This window comes from Liolophura sinensis, chromosome 12, assembly GCF_032854445.1.
Source record: "Liolophura sinensis isolate JHLJ2023 chromosome 12, CUHK_Ljap_v2, whole genome shotgun sequence".
Taxonomy (NCBI): Eukaryota; Metazoa; Mollusca; class Polyplacophora; order Chitonida; family Chitonidae; genus Liolophura; species Liolophura sinensis.
This window is the reverse complement of record NC_088306.1, coordinates 10983199-11004748: the sequence shown is the minus strand read 5'-3', so window position 1 is coordinate 11004748 and position 21550 is coordinate 10983199. Positions and strand designations below refer to the sequence as shown.

At 38.5% G+C, this 21550-nt stretch overlaps 1 protein-coding gene across 1 annotated transcript; it reads left to right on the top strand.

The window, feature by feature from the left end:
• Positions 1 to 9343: 9343 nt before the first annotated feature.
• On the top strand, positions 9344 to 13496 carry LOC135479514 (uncharacterized). The gene is made up of 2 exons (XM_064759382.1): positions 9344 to 9519; positions 10253 to 13496. The coding sequence occupies exons 1-2, from the start codon at positions 9345 to 9347 to the stop codon at positions 11317 to 11319; spliced, it is 1242 nt and encodes a 413-aa protein (XP_064615452.1). The 5' UTR covers position 9344; the 3' UTR covers positions 11320 to 13496.
• Positions 13497 to 21550: the final 8054 nt, after the last annotated feature.

The following is a 21550-nucleotide window of genomic DNA, read 5'->3' as shown; positions in this document are numbered from 1 at the left end:
ATTCGTGGGTTACTTGACTTTCTCAGCAGCTATGCTAACAGGCATGGTTTGGTTCAACACATACTCCGTGTATCTGGTCATCATATGTGTTGGCGTCGGTCAAGGAACCGGCATGACTCTTTACCTGTCTCTATTTGCTGTCCATGATTGCTGAATGATGCCCTCGCCAGACGATGAACACAACAGCGTGGGCATAAAAGGGCGGAGGGGGGCAGTGTGGGCCGGTGGGCGGTGTGGGGGGTGGTGGGTGCTGGGTGCTGGATGGTGTGTGTCGTGGGCGGAGGGAAACTTATGTGGCTTTGTACACTTATCAGTGTTTTTTACCCCGATTATATTTTCATGGCTAACAAAATAGAACGAGTCTCATTGAAAAATGTTTTCATTTTGTGAATTTATGCGGTTGCCATGGATTGTTTTTGGTCCTGCAAGACTCAAAACGGGTTAATTGATTGTGGGGGCCACTCGGTTGACATGAATTTACCCTAGGGAAGTTTTAATGCGCTTGTGAAGATGCTGTAAATGTGGTTTACCGTCAATCCAGTTCCTCCCTCGTTACCCTCCCACCAAATCGTGTTGGTCGATTTCAGATATTTACGGTCGGTAACTATGCGTGTACCGGGAAAATTCGAATAGTGTACCGCTCACTGAAAGCGAGCAATTCATTGCTTATAATCTTAAGATCTACAATGAAATTACACATCACGTAATTAACAGTAAACAACTCCTCATGACAAACGTGCTAACAGAAACGACAGACCTTGTAACGAAACTGAACGAGGAAAACGCGATATCCGAGAAAAGTCGCGTGCGACCATGTTACACGCGAATGTTTTCCAACACTACAAGTCGAATCCAATAAGTTAGTGCTGCAAATCGCATCATAAGGAAGGGCTATTTGTTGTGATGTTGTTGTTGTAAAGTAACTGCACCCCTATCTAAAAACTAGGTGTTTTTCGGCATTGCGTAGAATCAATACACTCGAATGGCCTGTTTGTGGTCGGAGTAGTTTTCTTTCAGCCATACTAGGGCTCTTAACCATCAACCTGCATAGTTATAGTTATAGTGTTACACTGTTATAGTGTAAGTACCAATTCAAACACCAATCAAACAAATAAATAAAGTACAAATACGTGTACAAGATGGCCCTAGAGCACACATCGCCGCCACAGATGAATGCAGAAAAATAGTGATGAGTTTTTACAAAGAGAGTACACTCTGTTAGTTACTACTACAAAGTAAAGGACAAACATGGATTTGTGTTCTATCTGGAATTGGTAAAGTGTCTTTTAAAAAAGTCATGGATGCTGATCCGGGTCAGGATTAAATTGTCACGAACTGGTCCATAGCTCAAAGCCAACTTGTCGAACAAATTTCATCTGAATTCGTGGATAACTTTTCCCGTAATTTGCCTGGTTTTACGCCTAAGTGACGTTTTATTGCAATTAAAATGACTGCATTCTTTGTTAAATACTTAACGATCGTAAACCGTGACAATAATCTCACAAGATCCAGATGGCTCGGATAGGGGCGACATCTGTGTTCGGCTCGTTTGGTTCTGGATAATATTTGTATTAACATTTACTTCACAAATTCACGCCTGCATCAGGGGCACGCGGAACTGACGACCGAGGTGTTCACTTGTGTTTTTACTTTCTCAGAGTAAAATACGAAAAGTTTCCACTACACGGACACATATATGGTAATACTCGGCATTTGTATCTCAAAGTGGTGAGGAAGCCTTTAAAAATTTCAGGACGATGATCCACGGTTAGCCGCTAGAAACAAAAACCCGTCCACAAACGCTTCCCGTAAACTTGTTCACATACAGACAGACAGACAGACTGACAAAAACTGTTAAACCATTTGTTCGCACGTTTTGTCTTTAAATCGTCGTCAAAATAACCTAGATTAAGGCACTCCGAGAACATGAAAATTCGCCACAAAAAACTGCACACATCTCCCACTATACAGACACACGGCAATACTCGGCATTTGCTTTCTATGAAAATGGAGTAGCATACACTACTATCGATAAATCTACAACTTATGGTGCATAGAGCTGAATACTGTTAGCCCAGGGCTTGTATTTATTAAACAACTTAGGACTTTTAAGTTCTTGAAATGCCAATCTCAGAGCAGAAAAGAAGTGAAATTGTGGTTTGTATATATTTCTGCAGAGAACGAATCAGTGTACAAATTTTAAACTTGCTAAAGGAAAACATTTTAATTTTTTGTAGGTGTGTATGAATTTCTGTCTTAAGTCTTAAAACGTTTGATGGCTTTACCTCCAAACCTGCCAGGAACTGACTTCAAATCCGCCCCACATGTATACTTTTGGAATCCCCAAGATGTTACATGTTATACAGTTCTTGGAACTCTGTCGTCAAGATATTTTCATGCGGTGGGAACAAATGATGCGTTGTGACAGCAAAAGTATCTGATATTTTGCACCATATTGTAGTTTTCTGTAAATAATCGTCTGTCATTTGGTAGTAAACTTGAAAATAAGTAAATTTGAAATTACAACCAGTAACTCAATTAGTCGCCGCATGATCTTGTCCAATTTTAGATACTTTCTTTGTTCTTTGGTTGTTAGTGTTATGTTTGGGAATTGGCCTTGCGATTTTTGATCCGGAACGGCCATTTTGGCTGACGGTTGGTAAACGAATATCAGTTTCGACGTACAGATTCGTTTATAATTTTTCTAAGCCAATGTGCTTTGTAATGTATTTGCAGTGTTCTTGTCTCTCTATCTGTAAAATACAATAAACTATTGTGTGTGTTTTAGTTATATATTAAAATATTAAAATTCTGAAACAGTGACGTTCAATAATTTTCAAATAACATCACCGCACATTTTTCCACCTAATTCTGCTTAAGCCACGGTGTTAGAGGCGTGTAAATTACTTTTCTTTATGCATTTACATGAACAGTTAGAATAAAACTCTGATTGAGGTAAATTGATAAGAGGCTGTATTTTACCGGTTACACATGACGATTTACCAGCTATGACACCGTCGTCGCTGCCCTGGTCTTACTCTTTGTGCTGGACGTCTTTAATTATATGTATGTGTCGAATGCAATAACGTTGAACATGAACATTGTTAGTGTTCTCTGAAATGTAGGTTTCCACGGTTTTTAGAAAGCAATATTTAGCTGCACGTTTCTGTACACATCCTTTTTAGATCCTGGTCTGAATCGCTGAAAACTGACATTGTACAGTTGCCTAGAAATGTATCTCATTATGTATTTAAAATCCTGTATCTTACCAATTCGCGTTACTTACGACGGATAGATTTCTCCCATTCAATGTCTGTACTTCAAACTTGTGCTGTACCAAATATTTTTTCAGTCTAATCCTAAATTATATTGTAATGTATGCTCATGGACAAACTGGCCATCTGAAAAAGTTCAATAATGCATTTTGATATTTTATACCGTGTATAATTCCTCAAGAAGGTAACATATGTAAGCAGCAATGACTGGTACACGATTCAGTCTGTAGTGGTAAATACGAAACTGTCTTTCTAACTTCCCATTGAGCAATGCAGTTCATACTGATGCGACCAACAAACCCTTACCTATGTATCGGAGAGCAGCATTCATCGCTGTCCATGCAGATACACATGGCTATTAATGCAGAGCCGGAGCAGGACAACTTTCAGGACAGCATGGCTTGCAGTGCCATGGATGGACGATTACAATGGGTCCGTCACAGCGAGAATAATCTCAAAATATATTTATAGTAACACCCCAAATTGTACGGTTCACTCCCCTTCATTGAAATCTGATATGGGAGCTCTAATAACTCGCGGTGGCTCTGCTAAGCATGACATGCGCAGAAACGTTTTCTTGTACACCAACATAAACAAGTTTACGTTGAGAAAGCGAATAAAGCCAATCAGAATTCACTGACGTAATCCCTTTACACCACTGAGTGTTGTTGATTTATCTCAAGTTTTTTTAATGGTTCCGAAACCAGACAGTCTGGATGCTGGATGAAAATTAACTCGAGGGATTAGCCATCAGCTGGACTTCTCCTCAAAGCGAGGTAGGGCTCCAGTTCAGTTTATTCATTCACCCTGGAACCACTTCTGACGGTTGAATTCATTTGATCAACAATAAATTTTCCCCCTTGCTTCGTTTTTCGCTGTAAATGGCTTGACAAAATATTTCTCACTTTATATACACTCAGTTTTAGCCAAACATGTTTCGGGATAAAACGTAATCTTAGTTGTTTTAACTATGGACATTCCACTAAGAGATTGTACTGGTCGCCGACACTGCTAGTAAACGTTCATTTCTGTTTTCATTTTGCCAACAACCTGTCTTTATGGGAAGTGCACTAAAGCACACCAAACCGTTAATGTAGGTGCGCAGTCTTCTTCGCTATAAGTAAAACCTTAGAAAACTGAGTGGCGACCTTACCGGAGTCAAACTCCACACATGTGTAGCTTTACAAAAGCAGGCACACCCCGGTTTACAAAGGGCCAATTCAGATGAGACCTTTCAAACGGGCACTTCCCACACAAGAGTATATAGAGCGAGAAAAATATTTAATACTAAGCAAGTCTATGAGAGACTGAACATAACCAGTTATAATACATGTTGCTTTGGTTTCACGACTGAAAGACATGTGGTGGTACGTTTATCAGACTTAACGTGTTTGTGTTCACCGAGTTACGTCACTGAAGGTCAAAATGTTGCCTTAATAACGCTTGTCTTACCTGATGTACCCAGCATTTTAGATCTTCAACCAATGGATCAAAACTATCGTGAATTATACTTTTGAAATCAGATATGTCTTCAAGTGATGGATAGGCAAAGCTGCAGATCTTGTCTTGTGAATTGTTTGGGGGCGTTGTATCATCGCTTGTGTTAACAGATGCCACTTTGTGATCAATTTACATGTCACGTAAGTAAAGTTATTCAGTAGTACAGGCTGTATTGTAACTATTATGATAAAGTTTATGTACATGTATACATAATGAAAAAACGTGTGGTTGAGTGCCTCTGAGATTAAATTCTTGTAGCATATCAAGGTATCAAAAACGTGTTAATCAACCAATAAGCTTAGTGTACTGTAAACGCATAGATAGTCCGAAAAAAAAATGAGAATTCGCATACTTGACATTTTAATATTTCCAGAAAGCTGTATTTGAAGGTATACTGTGTATAATGTTGTAGGCGACATGTACCTGCATATAGACAAGATACCACCTAGCCTTCTTGTATATTGTACGGCATATTTGACAGTATCGCGCACTCAGGGTGCATGTGCCCCTATCCTTACTACCTCTATATTGGTTTGTAGGTTGAAAATGTCTCCAGAGGTCAAACTACTGGCGTATCGGCCTACTTATATTTAGATGACCATGTCAATCTGATCAGTGAATCGAGACACTGGTTTTGTTCCATTAGCTATTACTACCACTGGCAGCGAGAGTACAGAATACATAGCTCTTGAAACATTTCGTACATTTTTACAGTTTCGCTGTTTCACAGTTGGAGCGTTATCTGGATATGGCCCGGATTAACATTGTTGTCCACTGAAGGTGTATAGGTCTATGGCGTGGACAACGTAACTAAGCAACGTAACAGGAGAAGCTGCCCTGCCTTCAGCACATGCAGGTATGAATTCCCGAAAATATCTTCTGTTATTTTCAATTGCCTGAAGTTCCGAAAGTATTAAGCATCTTAAGTGTTTTTGTTTACTTAGAGTTTAACACAAATTCCGGACCCCATAATGCTATACAGTGTTACATTGTGGAAATTGTGCCAACTGCTATGTGCTTTAATTCATTTGCGAAATCTATGTTTTCGATTTAGCACCTTTCACACGCTCTCTGTTTCAAAACTCTGTAGCTAACATGGTCAGGATACTGGTCTGTTTGTTGTTTTTTTTTTTTTTGGCGTTTAATATAACTTTTGACATTATTTGTAACTCACCATCACAGACGGTCTTATAAATGTAGCAGGGCAATTGATGCCGGCACACTTATATTGCCGCCTGCCGTGAACACCGTATGAAGGACATTGCCAATATCCAGCACTAATTCGTCGAACTACTCGACAAGTGGACATATTTCATTGCTTTTTACACTTAGCCACTCTTTAACTACCGAGTATGCCCTTGTTACGTCATCACGAATTCCACTTCAATCTTTAAGTGGCATTTGGAAGTTCACAGTACGTGTGGTGATTCTTGTGGACAATCGCTTGCATGTGTATTCATTCGACAATAAAATCGTAGCAACTGACTTTTACCCTACAAAGGTGCTTGATAACGGAGTTTATTGCTATACCAAGACCCCACCTCAATATTCATTTATTTATTTATATATTTGATTGGTGTTTTACGCTGTACTCAAGAATATTTCACTAATCCGACGGCGGCCAGGATTATGGTGGGTGGAAACCGGGCAGAGCATCCATCGTACGGCCGGAGAGGAAGCCAGCATGAGATGGTCTTGAACTCACAGCGACCAAGGCTTCTAGGTCATTACGTTGCGCTAGCGCCCTAACCGACTGAGCCACGGAGCCCTCCGCCCTATACCCACAACCTGAATAAGTTTGGAAGAAATGAGCGAATGAATGAATGTGGCGATAGTGTAACCGCAATTTCAAGGAGAGAACATGTTTAAACCGAATAAATCGAAAGCTCTTTTTCCATGAAACATAAAATCTAAAGGTCACAGCAGACTGTTGTATGGCACCTGTCGACAAAAATGAACGTTCCTGGTCAATAATCGCAAAACTAAATTCCCAACGCAACTTTCTACAAAACCATCAAAGACTTAAGATTGTACAAAATGTAAAAAATGCGGACGGATTCATACAAAGAAGAACAGTCAACAGTTTTCAGGGTCATTGGAAAGACGTAAGGATAGTTCTAGGTGAATAAATAAAATCTGTGTTCAAATCGTGTATCTTTACAGTTTGTAAGTTGTCATTGATGAAAACATTTATCAGTTGCGTTTTAATTGCAAGTGTTCATCTACCCAAAGTGGCGATCTTATTCAAGACGATGAATATGCATGCCCTAGCCTCAACGAGATATGCACACCATATACAGGCCCCTTTCATATGTTGTTATCCATGCAATATAATTAAGGACGTACAGTATAGAGACTAAAACTAGAGCAGTGATGACAGTGTGATAGCTGGCAAATGGTCACAAGTAACTGGTGAAATACGGGCTCTTGTCAGTTTAGATGCCAGTGCTTTATTCTAACTGTTCATGTGAATGCATATATAGTAGCAATTTACATGCCCTTAGCACCATGGCTTAAGCAGAATTAGGTAAAAAAAATGTTACTTGTAAGTTATTACAAGTCACTCGTCTAGAATTACTCAAAAAGGTGTTGTCAACACATTTAACATACAATCGTAGAACTACCATCTCATCTTATGAGCTGTTCAATCCCCAGTGAAGTCAAATCTGGAGAGGAATGAAAGCGACACAGAGGACTCTATGAGAATAACAATCATAAAACTTCTCGACTTTGCCCTCATCATAAGGTTGTGATTCATAAAGTGATGTGACCTACATCTTTGGCATAACGTATACAGGCTCCAGGAAGATATCTGAGACTTTTTTGTATTAACTCGTGGTATTATCCCTCAACCTAAACTTAGAAGTGAAGAACCAATACAACAATCAGTATTGAAGTAAAAAATCCTTATGCGAATCACAATTTTATCTCGGGAAACTATTTTGAATGTAAGATTAAATTTGACTTAAATCTAAGGCAGTTTCGTGATTCTGGAGCCTAGAGATACAAGGATAATGGTGAAAGGGGCGATAACTCCGACGAAACCTAAAGAAATCACTACACAGGACAACAGGCTGAAAAGTACATGTATCGCAATGTTGAATTAGCATTTCAATGGCGATAATGGTGAAATATTTTTCTTTTGCTTCTCTCTCATAATATTTTCATTTTATTTTGTCAGATGAAGAGTGAAGAAGCATATTTTGACAACATTTCGCCCTATTGAGAGGATCATTATATACGTCAACTAGATATTTTCCCATACACAATTTCAGTCGGCCTTTTTATCACATACTAATCTTATGTTTGTTTTTGTTGACAGATTCGATTATTTCAAGAAAAAGTGAAAAGATTTTGAAAATGAACTTCTTATTTTCGAAGATGCCTACCCGTAGAGAGTTACTGATAGGGCTAAGTGTGTTACTCAGTCTTCTGTCTTCGGCCATCAACGGGTTAGACATGGCCTTTAACACGTACGCCTTAACTTTGAAACAGACGTTCAACTTTACCCAAACGCAAGGTATGTCATTACTTAGTTTTTATTTATTTGATTACTGTTGCCAATCGTAGGCATGCCCTGATCGTTGTTGTTCACTTCTACAACAAATTTTGAATAATTTACGTCACAAGAATTTCAAATCAGGATACTTTTGTCTGGGCACATCCGTTATCCCCATTTTCAAATTTTAAATTTCAGATTTATTCTGAGCTTTTGAATTTTATATACTTTATTTTACAAAATAGCCGAGTGTGTGTTCCTTATAGATATATATCGCGTTCACCGACGTCTGGCATGACAAAGTTGTAATATACAGATAGTGCATTGTCAGCTCAAGTGAAGTGATATTCAACCAGGGTGAAGCGTGAAGTTGCATTGCTTGGGCGCGTGATCATTGTACATCATGTTTTGGGGAATATCATGTGGCCGTCTGTCGCACAGTGAAAACGAAGAATAATCCTATGAGGTATAAAAATGTCAGTTTCTTCTAGACTGGTTAAGAGGAGAGCAGCGTGCCATTGCTTACTTACTTATTTATTTATTTAATTATTTACTTATTTATCTGATTGTTGCTTAACACCACACTCAATAAGTTTTTATTTATACCATGGTGGTCATTTTTATGGGTGTAGGAGACATGTTTGCCAGGCGAAAACCACCAAACGTTGGCAAGCTACTGACAAACTTCGTACCCTGTGAGGTAAAGATATGCTCACCATACTTGTGGAAGCAAAATGGTCTTCAACGAAGGCTAGGTTGTGGAAATGGCAACACGAACTTCTTCAAAAGATATAATGTCCATAAAGCCCTGTATGCGAAGAAAATCTACGAAATCCCTGCCCAAGGGCAAGTTTGAATCCCCACATCGTGTGTACTAGCGCTGAAAGGAAGGCTGTATGGTGTTGAGCAGCAATCGAATAAATGAATAAATCAATAGATCAATAAAGAAATCAATAAATAAGTCAATAAATAAATGACGATGGTAAAAAAAACCCATAGATATATTAGTCATCCGATCAGTCTTTCATTCCGTTGCAGTGGAGATCACGGCCTCTATGAGCACGCTAGGAATGGGCTTATGTTTCGTGGAGACTCTCATCACAGCTACTCTCGGTTACAAAGCTACTTTTATCGTGAGCTGCGTTGTTACCTCATTGTCTTGCCTGTTGTACTCCCTGCTGACCGTTTACAGCGATTTCGCCAGTGAGAACCCAGTTCTGGTCTACATTACTCAGCTCTTCCTTTGTGAGTACCACGTTTGTTGATTGATTAAAGCTTCAATCTTAAAACGCTAGTGTTCAACATTTGAGTTGGCGTTACAATACACAGTGATCGTAGCTACAATCGATTGCAAGCCCTACAATTAAGTTTACAAAAGATACAGAAATTTTATGGTGATTGTATCTTTTTGGAGTTACGATTGCGATCGTACGGCAGATGTGACACATACATCTTGGTTGTCTTTGTTAACGGAAACTGTGCCAGTCAACAACTTTTCTACATCATATTGATTCAGCAACTAACAAAATAAATGTGATCTAATTCTTGTAACATCTTTTTGCGGCAATTTCATTAGACACGTTTTGAAAAAGTCGAAAATTATTTACTATCTGTCTATCTTAGGCTATCTAAAACAAGTAGTAGTACCTAACGCTAATTTGAAAGCGACTGTGAATATTTACTACAGGGTTGACCCGACTGTAATTTTAAATTGTAAGTTGCGACTATCATAGCTTATAATCCCTTCGTGTAAGAGGATGTACATTGTAAGATATAACTACATTTGTGATCTTTGTCATTTACAATCAGCTTAGGCTTACGATCATTTTGTTTAAGCGATCCCTTTGAGCATAGCAATGAAAACAACCAAAGTGATGAACAAACTCCTTTCTGTGTATTGTTTTGAAAATGAAAAATCCATTGTATATTTTTCTTATTCAGTAGCATTTACATGTTGTGTATGATTTATCTCTTTCAGCATGTGCGAACTGGATCGCGTCTTTAGCAATCATTCGTTTCAACATACAACTGTTCCCTCGCGCTCACACTGGCAAGTTGATCGCTGTGATTTGGTCCATGTATTGTCTGGCGAAGATTTTTTTCGCTGGATCTATGAACTTTTTCTTTCGGGATAATTTCCCTGCATTTTTCCTCACAATAGCCATCGCCTCGACTGTTTTGTTCGTGCCATGTTTTCTTCTGTTGCATAAATTTATCACCATAAGCAAAGAACAGTCGATTTTGGAATGGGCAAGGAATGACTCTAAAACTGGGTATCAAGCAATGGACAAAAAAGAGTCTGTGCCAAAGGAACAAGTTGAGCATTTCACTTCGCCAAGAACGGTGCTCCGCTCCAGATATTTTCATTTCATGTTTTGGTCGAGCGTGGCGTTCTACTCATGCGCACTAAGTTGTATGAATAACATCACCATCATGGCTCATTCGGCAAAAGTGGCAAACCCTCTGACGACTGTGTATTTGTTATCCGTGTCAATTTTAATCCCCAGATTCAGCTTTGGATTCATCTTCGACAAGTTTCGCTTTGAACTCTGTGGATTTCTGCTGCTGGCTATTTGCTATTTCAGCCTAGCCGCGGCCGTTGGGATTGGCATGGTGTGGTTTACCGTCCATTCCGTTTATCTAATGACAGTATTCATTGGGATAGCAGTTGGACCGAGCTCCACGATTGCTATTGCAATGCTTGTCTTCCGTTTTGGACGCAGTCACATCAGTGTCCTATCATCATCGTTTTACTTTTGTCTGGCCATGTCACAGCTACTATTACAGCTATTAATCGGCTTCATTTACGACAACAAAGCATTTAGCCGTAAAAGAACTAATGATTCTTGTGAAGGGAAAAGTTGTTTTTTCTGGTCATTCTTCACAATGTTAGTCATTATCGTAATATGCATTGCGATCCAAGTTGTGAACTATTTTTGGGTAATTTATTTGGCCGAAAAGAAAACGGAAAACTCAGCAGTGGAAAACTCTGACGAAGACGAAGAAAACAAAATGTTATTGTGTGACAAACAGAATGGGATGTGATACCACCTTTGAGATGTACAAAAACTTTTACTGATTTACAACGACTGATAAGTCTGAGTTGCCATAAGCGGTTTTTGAAGGGCGAGCCTATTCTGCTTGCTGACCCATGTGCTTCCTTGTTTGGATGTTTTTTGTTTTGTTTGTGTTTTCTTCAGAAAAGATGAATCAGACTGCATGTTAAACAATGTTAAAATGTAGCTGGTGTTGTTGATAGTTTGTTTCCAGAATAAAGCTTTATGGATGTCAACATAATGTGAAAAGAAAAGTCCTTAGCAATTACTGATGCTTTAATACCTAATATACTACAGGTTTGTTTTTATTGACCTGAGTGAGGTGTGTATAGGTCGCCATGTCAGCAAGTCGATGGGTCATATTTTTGACATCCTACTTTTTGACATCCTACTTTTTGACATTGGCTGTCCAGTTACTAAGGGGTGTATAAAGTTTAAGGCGACATCAATTTCTTGCGGAATGCCCCAACTGTTGGAAGCGTGTATTTTTATCTTATTTTTAGTCATTTTGTGGAAATAATCAGGATTTTTGAATCCGATGCTCCAAATCAGCGCCAAATAAAGTGATTCTTGCTCAAATGGCGATTTTTTTCTTCTTGAGGCAAGTTTCACTGTTATACCTCTGACTGTGTGGAGATGATGTTTTGAGAGAGACATGGTGTTTGGGTCTTGTGACGCGAACAACAGTTATAATATCATCTATTTAACAAAAAAATTATAAAATTATAAAACTGAAATAATGCTTTTCTCCACAGGTAATAAACATTTGCTTTTCTAACACTCAAATAACTTCCCAGAAATAATTACTGACATAATCTCTAAAATAAAATACTAATATGTCTGAGGTTTCAGGTGAGATCTGTGAAGTACCTCGAGCACGTTTTTTTTTTCAACTCGTGTCCGCTTTACTCCTCCCATGAACCCCACCGTCCTCGTAAGAGAGACACATATTTGGATATATATGACGTAATTATACAACAAAATAGATAAAAAATATTGTATATATATTATATATCTGTACAACGATCATGATACAGTTTATGTACATGTATATACAACGAAAAAACATGTGGTTAAGTGCCTCAGGGATTAAAATTTGTAGCGCATCAAGGTATTCCGTATGTAAGACAGTAAGTGAATGTACCTGCGTAAAAACAGTATACCATCTTGTTTGTATAGAGACCGGATGGGACAATGTCATGACCTCAAATTGCATTAGCCCCTATCCCTGTCTCTATTATTGCATAGGTTAATGATTGTCTGTGGGAGTCAAACTACTGGGCTATAGGCCTACATATATTTAGACAAGCACTGGTCCCCTAAACTAATTTAATAGCAACCATGTAACTGATGCGCATTACTGTATAAGCAGACGTGAAGCATTTCATACATTTCACGGTTGCGGAATTTCGCACACAGAGCGTGTACCTAGATATGGCCCGCACTAAGGCTATTCTCCAATGACAGTATATTATGTGGAACAGACAACTAACCTGGTCCAAACGAGGCCACCCACATGTAAGTATGCATTAACGATGACGTCTTCTGTTATATTTAATGGTCTAAAATTGCTAAAGTCTTAAAAAATCGTATCGCTCAGAAACTCGTATGCGCACAAATTCATTTTAACACAATTCCGGTTTCAATTTAACACGTTTTCACACTCTGTAGCTAATATGGTTTGAATATTATCCAATTTGTCAGTTTGCTAGGAGTTTAACATAACTTTTAACGTTACTTTAATCTCATCATTACGTGAGTTCACGAGGTGTTACCTTGCAACAGGGCAGTTTTTCCAGGCAACTAATATTGCCACATTTATGGACTCAGATCTAAACGAGATTAAGAAACATGGAAAACTATGAGAATAGCAATCTTAGCACTCAGCATAAGGCGGTAATCCAAGAGCTGGATACCTATTTGGCAAACTAGTGTGACGGACATCGACACCGTTGGCATGAAGTTTTCCGGCGAAACAAGTATAACACTGAAGGGGACGAAAACACAACGAAAACATACGAATATTGTTTTCAGAGGACAACAGACAGAAATGTACCATTCTAGTTGGCCGTTTTATCAGGCAATAATATTCCGTTTTTCTTTCTATTGATAGATTCTATTATAACAACAAGCATTTGGGAAAATAGTCATTGTGAGAACTTGCTACTCAAGATGCCTACCCGTAGAGAGTTACTGATAGGGCTAAGTGTGTTACTCACGCTTCTGTCTTCTGCCATCGATGGGTTAGACATGGCCTTTAACACGTACGCCTTAACTTTGAAACAGGCGTTTAACTTTACCTAGACTCAAGGTATGTCAGTACTTTATTTGTTTATTTATTTGATCGATGTTTGAGGCCATACTTAATACGCTGTTCACGTATCGGACAAATGAAAATAAAATTTGAAACTTTAGTGTTCGGAATAAGTCAACAATTTTAAATTCAGATACATTTTTCTTAACACAACCCCTGCCCCGATTTCCAAATTTTAAGAGCGCCAACAGGCAAGTTACTGACAAACTGTGACACAGACATGCTCACCATACTGGTGGAAGACAAATGGTCTTCGTCGATCGCTAGGTTGCGGACACGGCAACAAGGGTGTCGTCAAGTGTTTATAGTCCCCAAGACCCCACAAGTGGTGAAAGTCTACAAAATTCCCTGTCCAAGGGCAGGTTTGAACTCACACTTTGTAAGTGCCACATTTGTTAACAGATGGCAGCTTGTTCAAATCATACAACACTTTAAGCTTTTCTCTTGTGAGTACCGAACTTAACCCCACGTGCGTAAATGACAGCCTAAAATATCAACATTTCCAACGCCCTCAAATGACACAACATGTTAAATGTTATAAAATGTTACATGCATGGTTATGTTCGATTTATTTGTTTATATGACGCCGTACTAAACATTTTACTTATACGACGTTAGCCAGCATCTTTTTGGGAGGAAACCGGGCAGAGCCTGGGGTAAAAGCAACAGTAGGTTGCTGGCTGACCTTCCCACGAATGGCCGGAGAGGAAGTCAGCATGAACTGGACTCTCATCAACTACAATCGGGAAGTAAGTCCTGCAACTGAGCTTAGATTTGAAGTCACGTTGATTGCACAAAGAAATTTGTATGGTGATTGTAATTTTAAAGTTATAATGACCATCGTACGCCAAATTCAACTCGTACATAAAAGTGGTCTGTGTAAATTGGAAATGTACTAATTAATAAGGTTTTCTTCGCTTTCATTTTCAAACGTGTTCTTCACCATAATGGTTCAACAGTTAACGAGACTATTATCTAACCGTGTAAGTCTACCTTAGGCAAGTAGTTGTACTTTACTCTAAATCTGGAGCCAGTGTGTTCCAACAGGGTCGACCTGATTGTAATTTTAAATTGCACGTTGCGACTATCACAGCTTACAATCCCTTAGTGCAAGGGGGAGGGGGGGGGACCGTAAATAATGGGTTACGATCGTGATCTTTGTGATTACAGTCAATTTAGACTTACGATCCTTGTGAGAAAGGCCCTCCCTGGCTTACACAGAGTACTCCTTGTTTTTTCATATTATTTAAAAAATAAAACGTCCATTGTACTCTCTTTGATTTATCTCTTTCTTTCAGCATGCCTGAAATGGATGGCATCGTTGGTAATCATTCGTTTCAACCTCCAGCTGTTCCCTCGCTCTCACACTGGCAAGATCATTGCTATGGTTTGGTCCATGTATTGTCTGGCGAAGATTTCATTCGCTAGATCAATGAACTTTTTCTTCCGGGACAACATGTCTGCATTTTCCCTCACAATAGCCATCGCCTCGACTGTGTTTTTTCGTGCCACGTTTTCTTCTGTTGCATAAATTTATCACCATCAGCAAAGAACAGTCGATTTTGAAATGGGCAGGGAATGACTCCAAAACTGGGTATCAAGCAATGGACAAAGAAGACTCTCTGCCAAAGGAACAAGATGAGCATTTCACTCCGCCAAGAACGGTGCTCCGCTCCAGATATTATCATTTCATGTTTTGGTCGAGCGTGGCGCTCTGCTCATGCGCACTAAGTTGTATGAATAACATCACCATCATGGCTCATTCGGCAAAGGTGGCAAACCCTCTGGGGCTTGTGTTTTTGTTATTCGTGTCAATTTTAATCCCAAGATTCAGCTTTGGATTAATCTTGGACAAGTTTTCCTGTAAATTCTGTGGATTTGTATTCTATGAGTTTTGCTATTTCAGCCCAGCAGCAGCCGTTGGGATTGGCATGGGGTGGTTTACCGTCAGTTCGATGTATTTGATAACAGTTTTTGTCGGGCTAGCAATTAGACCAAGCTGTACACTTAGCATTGCAATGCTTGTCTTCCGCTTTGGACCCCGTCATATCAGTGTCATATCACCGTCGTTTTAATTTTGTCTGGCCATGTCACAGCTACTATTACAGCTATTTATCGGCTTTATTTACGACCACGAAACTGCCAACCACAAAATAACTGGTGTTTTATTGTGAGGGAAAGAAGGGTTTTTTCTGGTCATTCTTCACAATGTTAGTCAATATGGTAATAAGCATTGAACTTCAGGTTCTTAACTGCATTTGAGAACTTTTTTTGCCCGAGGAAAACGGAAAACTCTGGAATAGAAAACTCCAACGAGGAAGAAGAAAACAAAATGTTAATATGTGACAAACAGAATGGGATCTGACTCCCCCTGTGTGAGTCACAAATTTTTTTGCTATTTACAGTAATTGATAATTACTGTCATAACTTTTGGGACAGTCTGTCTATTCTGTTCGATGACCCATGTACTTTGATATTTTTGTTTTGGTTTGGTTTTTTGAAGAAAACATGTACCTTGTCAACGGTTACAATGCAGCTGTTTTTTTTGTGGGTTGTTTCCAAAAGAAAATGTTATGCATGTTGACAAAATGAGAAAATAAATCGTTCTTTTGCATTTTCCAAGAAAAGTATTTAGAAATGTTTGATGCTTTAATCGCTAACATACTACGCTATAGTTTTTAGCGACATCTCTCGATCTGTATACGTCGCTTTGTCAGCAAGTCGATGGATCATAATTTTGACATCCTATCCTTTAACTTTTGGCTTTTCACATAATCAGGGTAGTATGAAGTGCAAGGCAACATCGACATCTTGCGGAATGTCGCTGCTATGATGAAATTTGTGCTTGTTTTTGTTTATGGATACAAGACATTTTCTGGGCACGTCGGGGAATTTCTCCATGTATGGCTAACAGAAACAGAATTTTTTGATGCCGACAAAAAATGGAAACATTTGGTTTGTTTAATATACTGTGGGCACAACCAAGTGCTAAAACTAATCCTGTTCGGGTAATCGTGATTTTTGTCGACATCATCCAGTCATAAGGCTGCATTAAATCATGCGATTATTCTCAAAATGGCAGTTTTTTTCTACGTTTTCCAGCTTGAATTGTATAGGATCCCTCTGTCTCCTTCTAGCTGCTCTCGTGTTAGACTAACCTTTTCTCAACAATAACAACAAAAATATATAAAAAATACGATTGAATAAAAAAAAACAATTGGCAGCATTCTCACTGTCGTCATGATTCTTCTCTCTTTGCAATGCGTCTTTATTATATTATGTACGAAACTATGCACGAACCTTTATAGACCAACAGCGCAGTTCACGCGTACATGAAACATTGCTCGAATGCAATGTATATATATTAAAAATGTTGACTAAACTGACCTCAAGAGGTATATGCTTTTCTATATACAGAGATACCCGTGTTCATTGCCCCCTCTAGATCCCTGTAGATAAACAAAACTAAAAGGTCTAGCTGTATTTGGAATAGCTGTATTTGGAAAATTGTCCGCACGATCACAAATTGGACGGCTCGTTGAAGACGGTGTTCAAATCAGAGTGGGCGTTCCTCCATAAACTACCATTCTGTTGGTGGACTAAGGAACCCCAGAGACCTAGTCCCTAGGCATTACTGTAATGTTCTTGTATGATAAATGAGATGACAACACAGCATGTTGAGTAAATTCCAGACCAGTGACGTCTAATAAAATGCAATTAATATCACTGCAAGGTTTTTTTGATGTAATTTGCTAATGTTTGAAGCATTTACATGAACAGTTAAAACAAAACTTTAAATGATACAAATCGACAAGAGGCAGTATTTCACCGGTTACGTCTGACCATTTGCCAATTATCACATTGTTGTGGCTCCTCTGGTTGACTCTCTGTGCTCTAGTTGTTAGCGAGCTATAGTGCACAATTACTCAGGAGCCTCTCACCAACGCGATCGCTGTGAATCCAAGTCCAGCTCAGGCCGGCTTCATTTCCGGGTATGCGTGGAAAGGTTTGTCAGCAGCAAGCTGTGGATGGTCCTGAGTTTGCTATGGGGTTTGCCCGCTGTCCTTCCACCATAATCCTGGCCGTCGTCGTATATAAGTGAAATATTCTTGAGTACGGTGTAAAACGCCTATTAAACAAATAAATAAACGTCAGAATAATTAACACTACAGATCTTACAGGTACGAGTCTGCTTTTTACAGGCAATAAATTGATCTATTTGTGGTAAACACAGGAAGTATGATTTGTCCAATATGGATTTTTTTTTTGCCAAACACCTCCGATATAGGCTTGTGAATAGCACAAGACGGACATGGGGGTCACGTGATTACTTTACATACATTTATTGTTAACATGTCACGAGAAGATATGTACTAAGAGATGTCACTGGATAACTGAGTTAAGACGAACCTGTAACTGTGCAGAACTAGTTGCAGTACTGGATGTGTACTGCAGCGAAGCGAAGAATAACCTTTGTCATTATGAAGTTGCACCTATTGGTGACAAAAGTACTGTTGTAAGGGACGTAATTATTGGAGTTTCCAGATTTAGGACCGTGCCATGGAGTTCTTATTTGCGCCTGGTATATTTTTCATATAGCAAAGCAAAGCCCTTGCCGGATGAAAACAGTAGCTCGAGTTAAAACCCGGCTTTCGTTTTCTTTTTTTTCCGGCGGAGGTGGGTGGGGGGGAGTGCAGCTTTAAATCAATAGGTTTTTCAGGTTTTTGGAAAAGGATGTGTGGGGGGGGGGGGGGGAGGGTACTCCGGGCTTTCCGATTTCTTCCACTGATATAATCTTTAGTTACTTGAAACACCAGAAGACGGCCTTAAACTTAAATAAAAAATATAAATAAATAAAAATAAATAAATAAATATTAAATCCCCGCTTATCTGTGGGAGAAATCGGGGTGACCGAACGCCACCTCATGGTTGCAACGAAGCAGTGTTTCAACCGTATCACTAATAAGGCCTAAAGGCATAAATTTAATTAACCTCAAGAAGTTTAATTAAATGTCATCAAATTATTGTTATCAAGGAATGTGAATGTCCGTTGAAGTCCTAAATGTTTCCAGTTTATGGCAGTAAAGGTCTAAACACAGCTAATCACACAAACTTACATAACAAAACATACAAACGTTCGATCCGATTAAGTTTCCAACTGGGATTACCTGGGACCGGTTTTGTGAGACTCATTGAGCTAAGTAAACTCTTAACTAACACGGCAACGTAAGTTGTAGAGATATAAAGTGAACTTAGCTAAGTTAACCCTTAAATACCACGGCAAGGTAAGTTGTAGAGATATAAAGTGAACTTAGCTAAGAACAACTTATGTAAGCTTCATGAAACCGGCCTCTGACATTCACTGACATATTTTTTGATAGTTGAAAACCGATTTCTAATGAGGTCACTCAACACAATGGATTTGTTTTATTTTAATCAGGCTGATATCCCCTTAGAACCTTATAGCCACACAGCTATGATGAATTTTTTTTTGTGATGATGCATGTAGCTCCTATTGATCCAAACTCTGGTTCTTCAAAAAAAATCACCCGCCTCCGATTGTTCAAAAGTGTAGTCGTTAATACCAGTGTTAATAAAACTTTAATAAAACCCAACAGCAAATACAATTGTACAGGGATCACGTGACACAGCGGCAAGTTTAATTCATGTTTTATATACCGTTGAGCAGTTATTTGGGGGCAAGTACAAAACTGAAGACTTGGCTTCAAGTTAAACCTGGTATTAGACTTGGCTTCAAGTTAACCTGGCATTAGACTTGGCTTAAAGGTAATCCTGGTGTTAGACTTGGCTTCAAGTTAAACCTGGTATTAGACTTGGCTTAAAGTTAAACCTGGTATTAGACTTGGCTGAAAGTTAAACCTGGTATTTAACTTGGCTGAAACTTAAACTTGGTATTAGACTTGGCTTCAAATTAAACCTGGTATTAGACTTGGCTTAAAGTTAATCGTGGCATTAGACTTGGCTTCATGTGAAACCTGGCATTAGACTTGGCTTCAAGTTAAACCTGGTATTAGACTTGGCTGAAAGGTAAACCTGTAGACTTGCCTGGAAGGTAAACCTGGCGTTACCCTTGGCTTGAAGTTAAATATGGTGTCATATCTTAAAGGTGGAAAAAGCTACATATAATTCGGATAAAAGAGTGCGAAAAGTTAATTCTATATATAAATATAGTCTTCAAAGGTTTTTTTTCCCCATTCTTTTTTAAAGAGGAAAGACACTTAAAAAATTGTATGGTGGGTACTTGGGACCACCTCTTGGTACATATTGTCTTTGTTTACTAAAGCTATAGATAAGGATGTATAGCATATGTTTAGTAAATATATTTGCACTAATATTTTGTCTTTTCTGGTAACAAATGTGTTGAACCTAGATTTTGATAATATTTATATTTTATTATAATCATAAACATTACTATAATTTTCATAAAAGATAAATGTTTGGATATAAACAATAAATTTACTTTCAAATAACTTTATTACATGTGTATCACCTCCTTATTTAGAGCATTATTTAACAAAGATGATATATATCAAATTGTGGTCTCAAATACCGACCATGCAAAAATATTTCCAAATGTCCTTTTCTCCTGCTATCTTCTGAGCACGTATAGGTATAAGTAATCTCGTTAATAGGGATTACTTTGTTACTGAAAAATCCACTTTATCCACTTTCAAATTGACATCACCAGAATCACGCAAAAGAATACAGCGCCATCGCGTGTGAGAGTGAAATAACGAATTCGTCACGCATATGGTTCACTGACTTTTTACACTAAAGCTGGTGGGGAGAAATGACACCAGAAGGTACCATATGCTCACATTTAAGTTATTATTTACAGTTCGTTAGTTCTGCATAGTTTGACCGATATACGTAGGCGGTAAAGCATGCATGCTGTCTAACACAGGGAAGGAAAGTATTGTAGATGAGACTAGTACAGAGACATTAACAAGTACTGGCTTTCAGTATATGGTTGTTTGCTTCAGGTTTAACCTCGCTTTTAACATGATTTTGCTGGTATTTCTGATCCCAAAATCAGGATGTTTAACGTGCCGCTTAGAAACGCTTCGTTGCTGCTCTGCTTTTACTCTCTATGCTGTAGTCCTCATATATTGTAGTATATAATATAGGGTATAAATTTAGCGTGAAGAAAGTGTAAAACTACTTGGAACTGATCTGAACATTATTTAAAAAATACACCTTAACCCCTTCCCTCTCCCCCAGAGACCCCCATCCCCTCCCCCACCAAAAAGAACACCAACAAAAAAAAAAAACAAAAACAACATTATTGTAAATAAAGCTTGAAAATGGCAATAGAACTTGCTTTCCTATACAGGTTTCAACAAAACGGGCGCACTAGTTGACGAACTCCTGCGCTTTCACCCTGTGGGATCCCTGGAAGTGAATAATAATAATGCCTATGTAACTGAGAAACCTTGACGTAAAGTCCACTTATCTACTGGTTAAGTATTCAAAACATATTTTAAGGATTACTGATTTATAAGAATGTTTGCTTTGTGAGTTTTAGAACAAATCACTGTAAAGGATGGTATAGTTTGTTGGTAAATCGGGTCCAAAAGAGAAATAGTTTAGATATTTATATGACCAAAAAAAAATCATTTTATTTAATAGTAAATATCAATATTTAATAAATATTAAGCTGTTTTTATAGTAACATATGGTGCACAATAAATAGCTTGACATTTCACAGTGTTTTATTTGCTGACAAGAAAATTTCCTTTTTTTGTACATGAGCCGAGTGGCAAAAAATAAATATTTTGGCTATTTATTCGATCCAATGAACATTAATGAACATTGCACTGTAGCGTCATCAGTGCGACGTCACAGTGAGCAGACCATAAACGTCACAGAGGGAACTGCGGCTGTC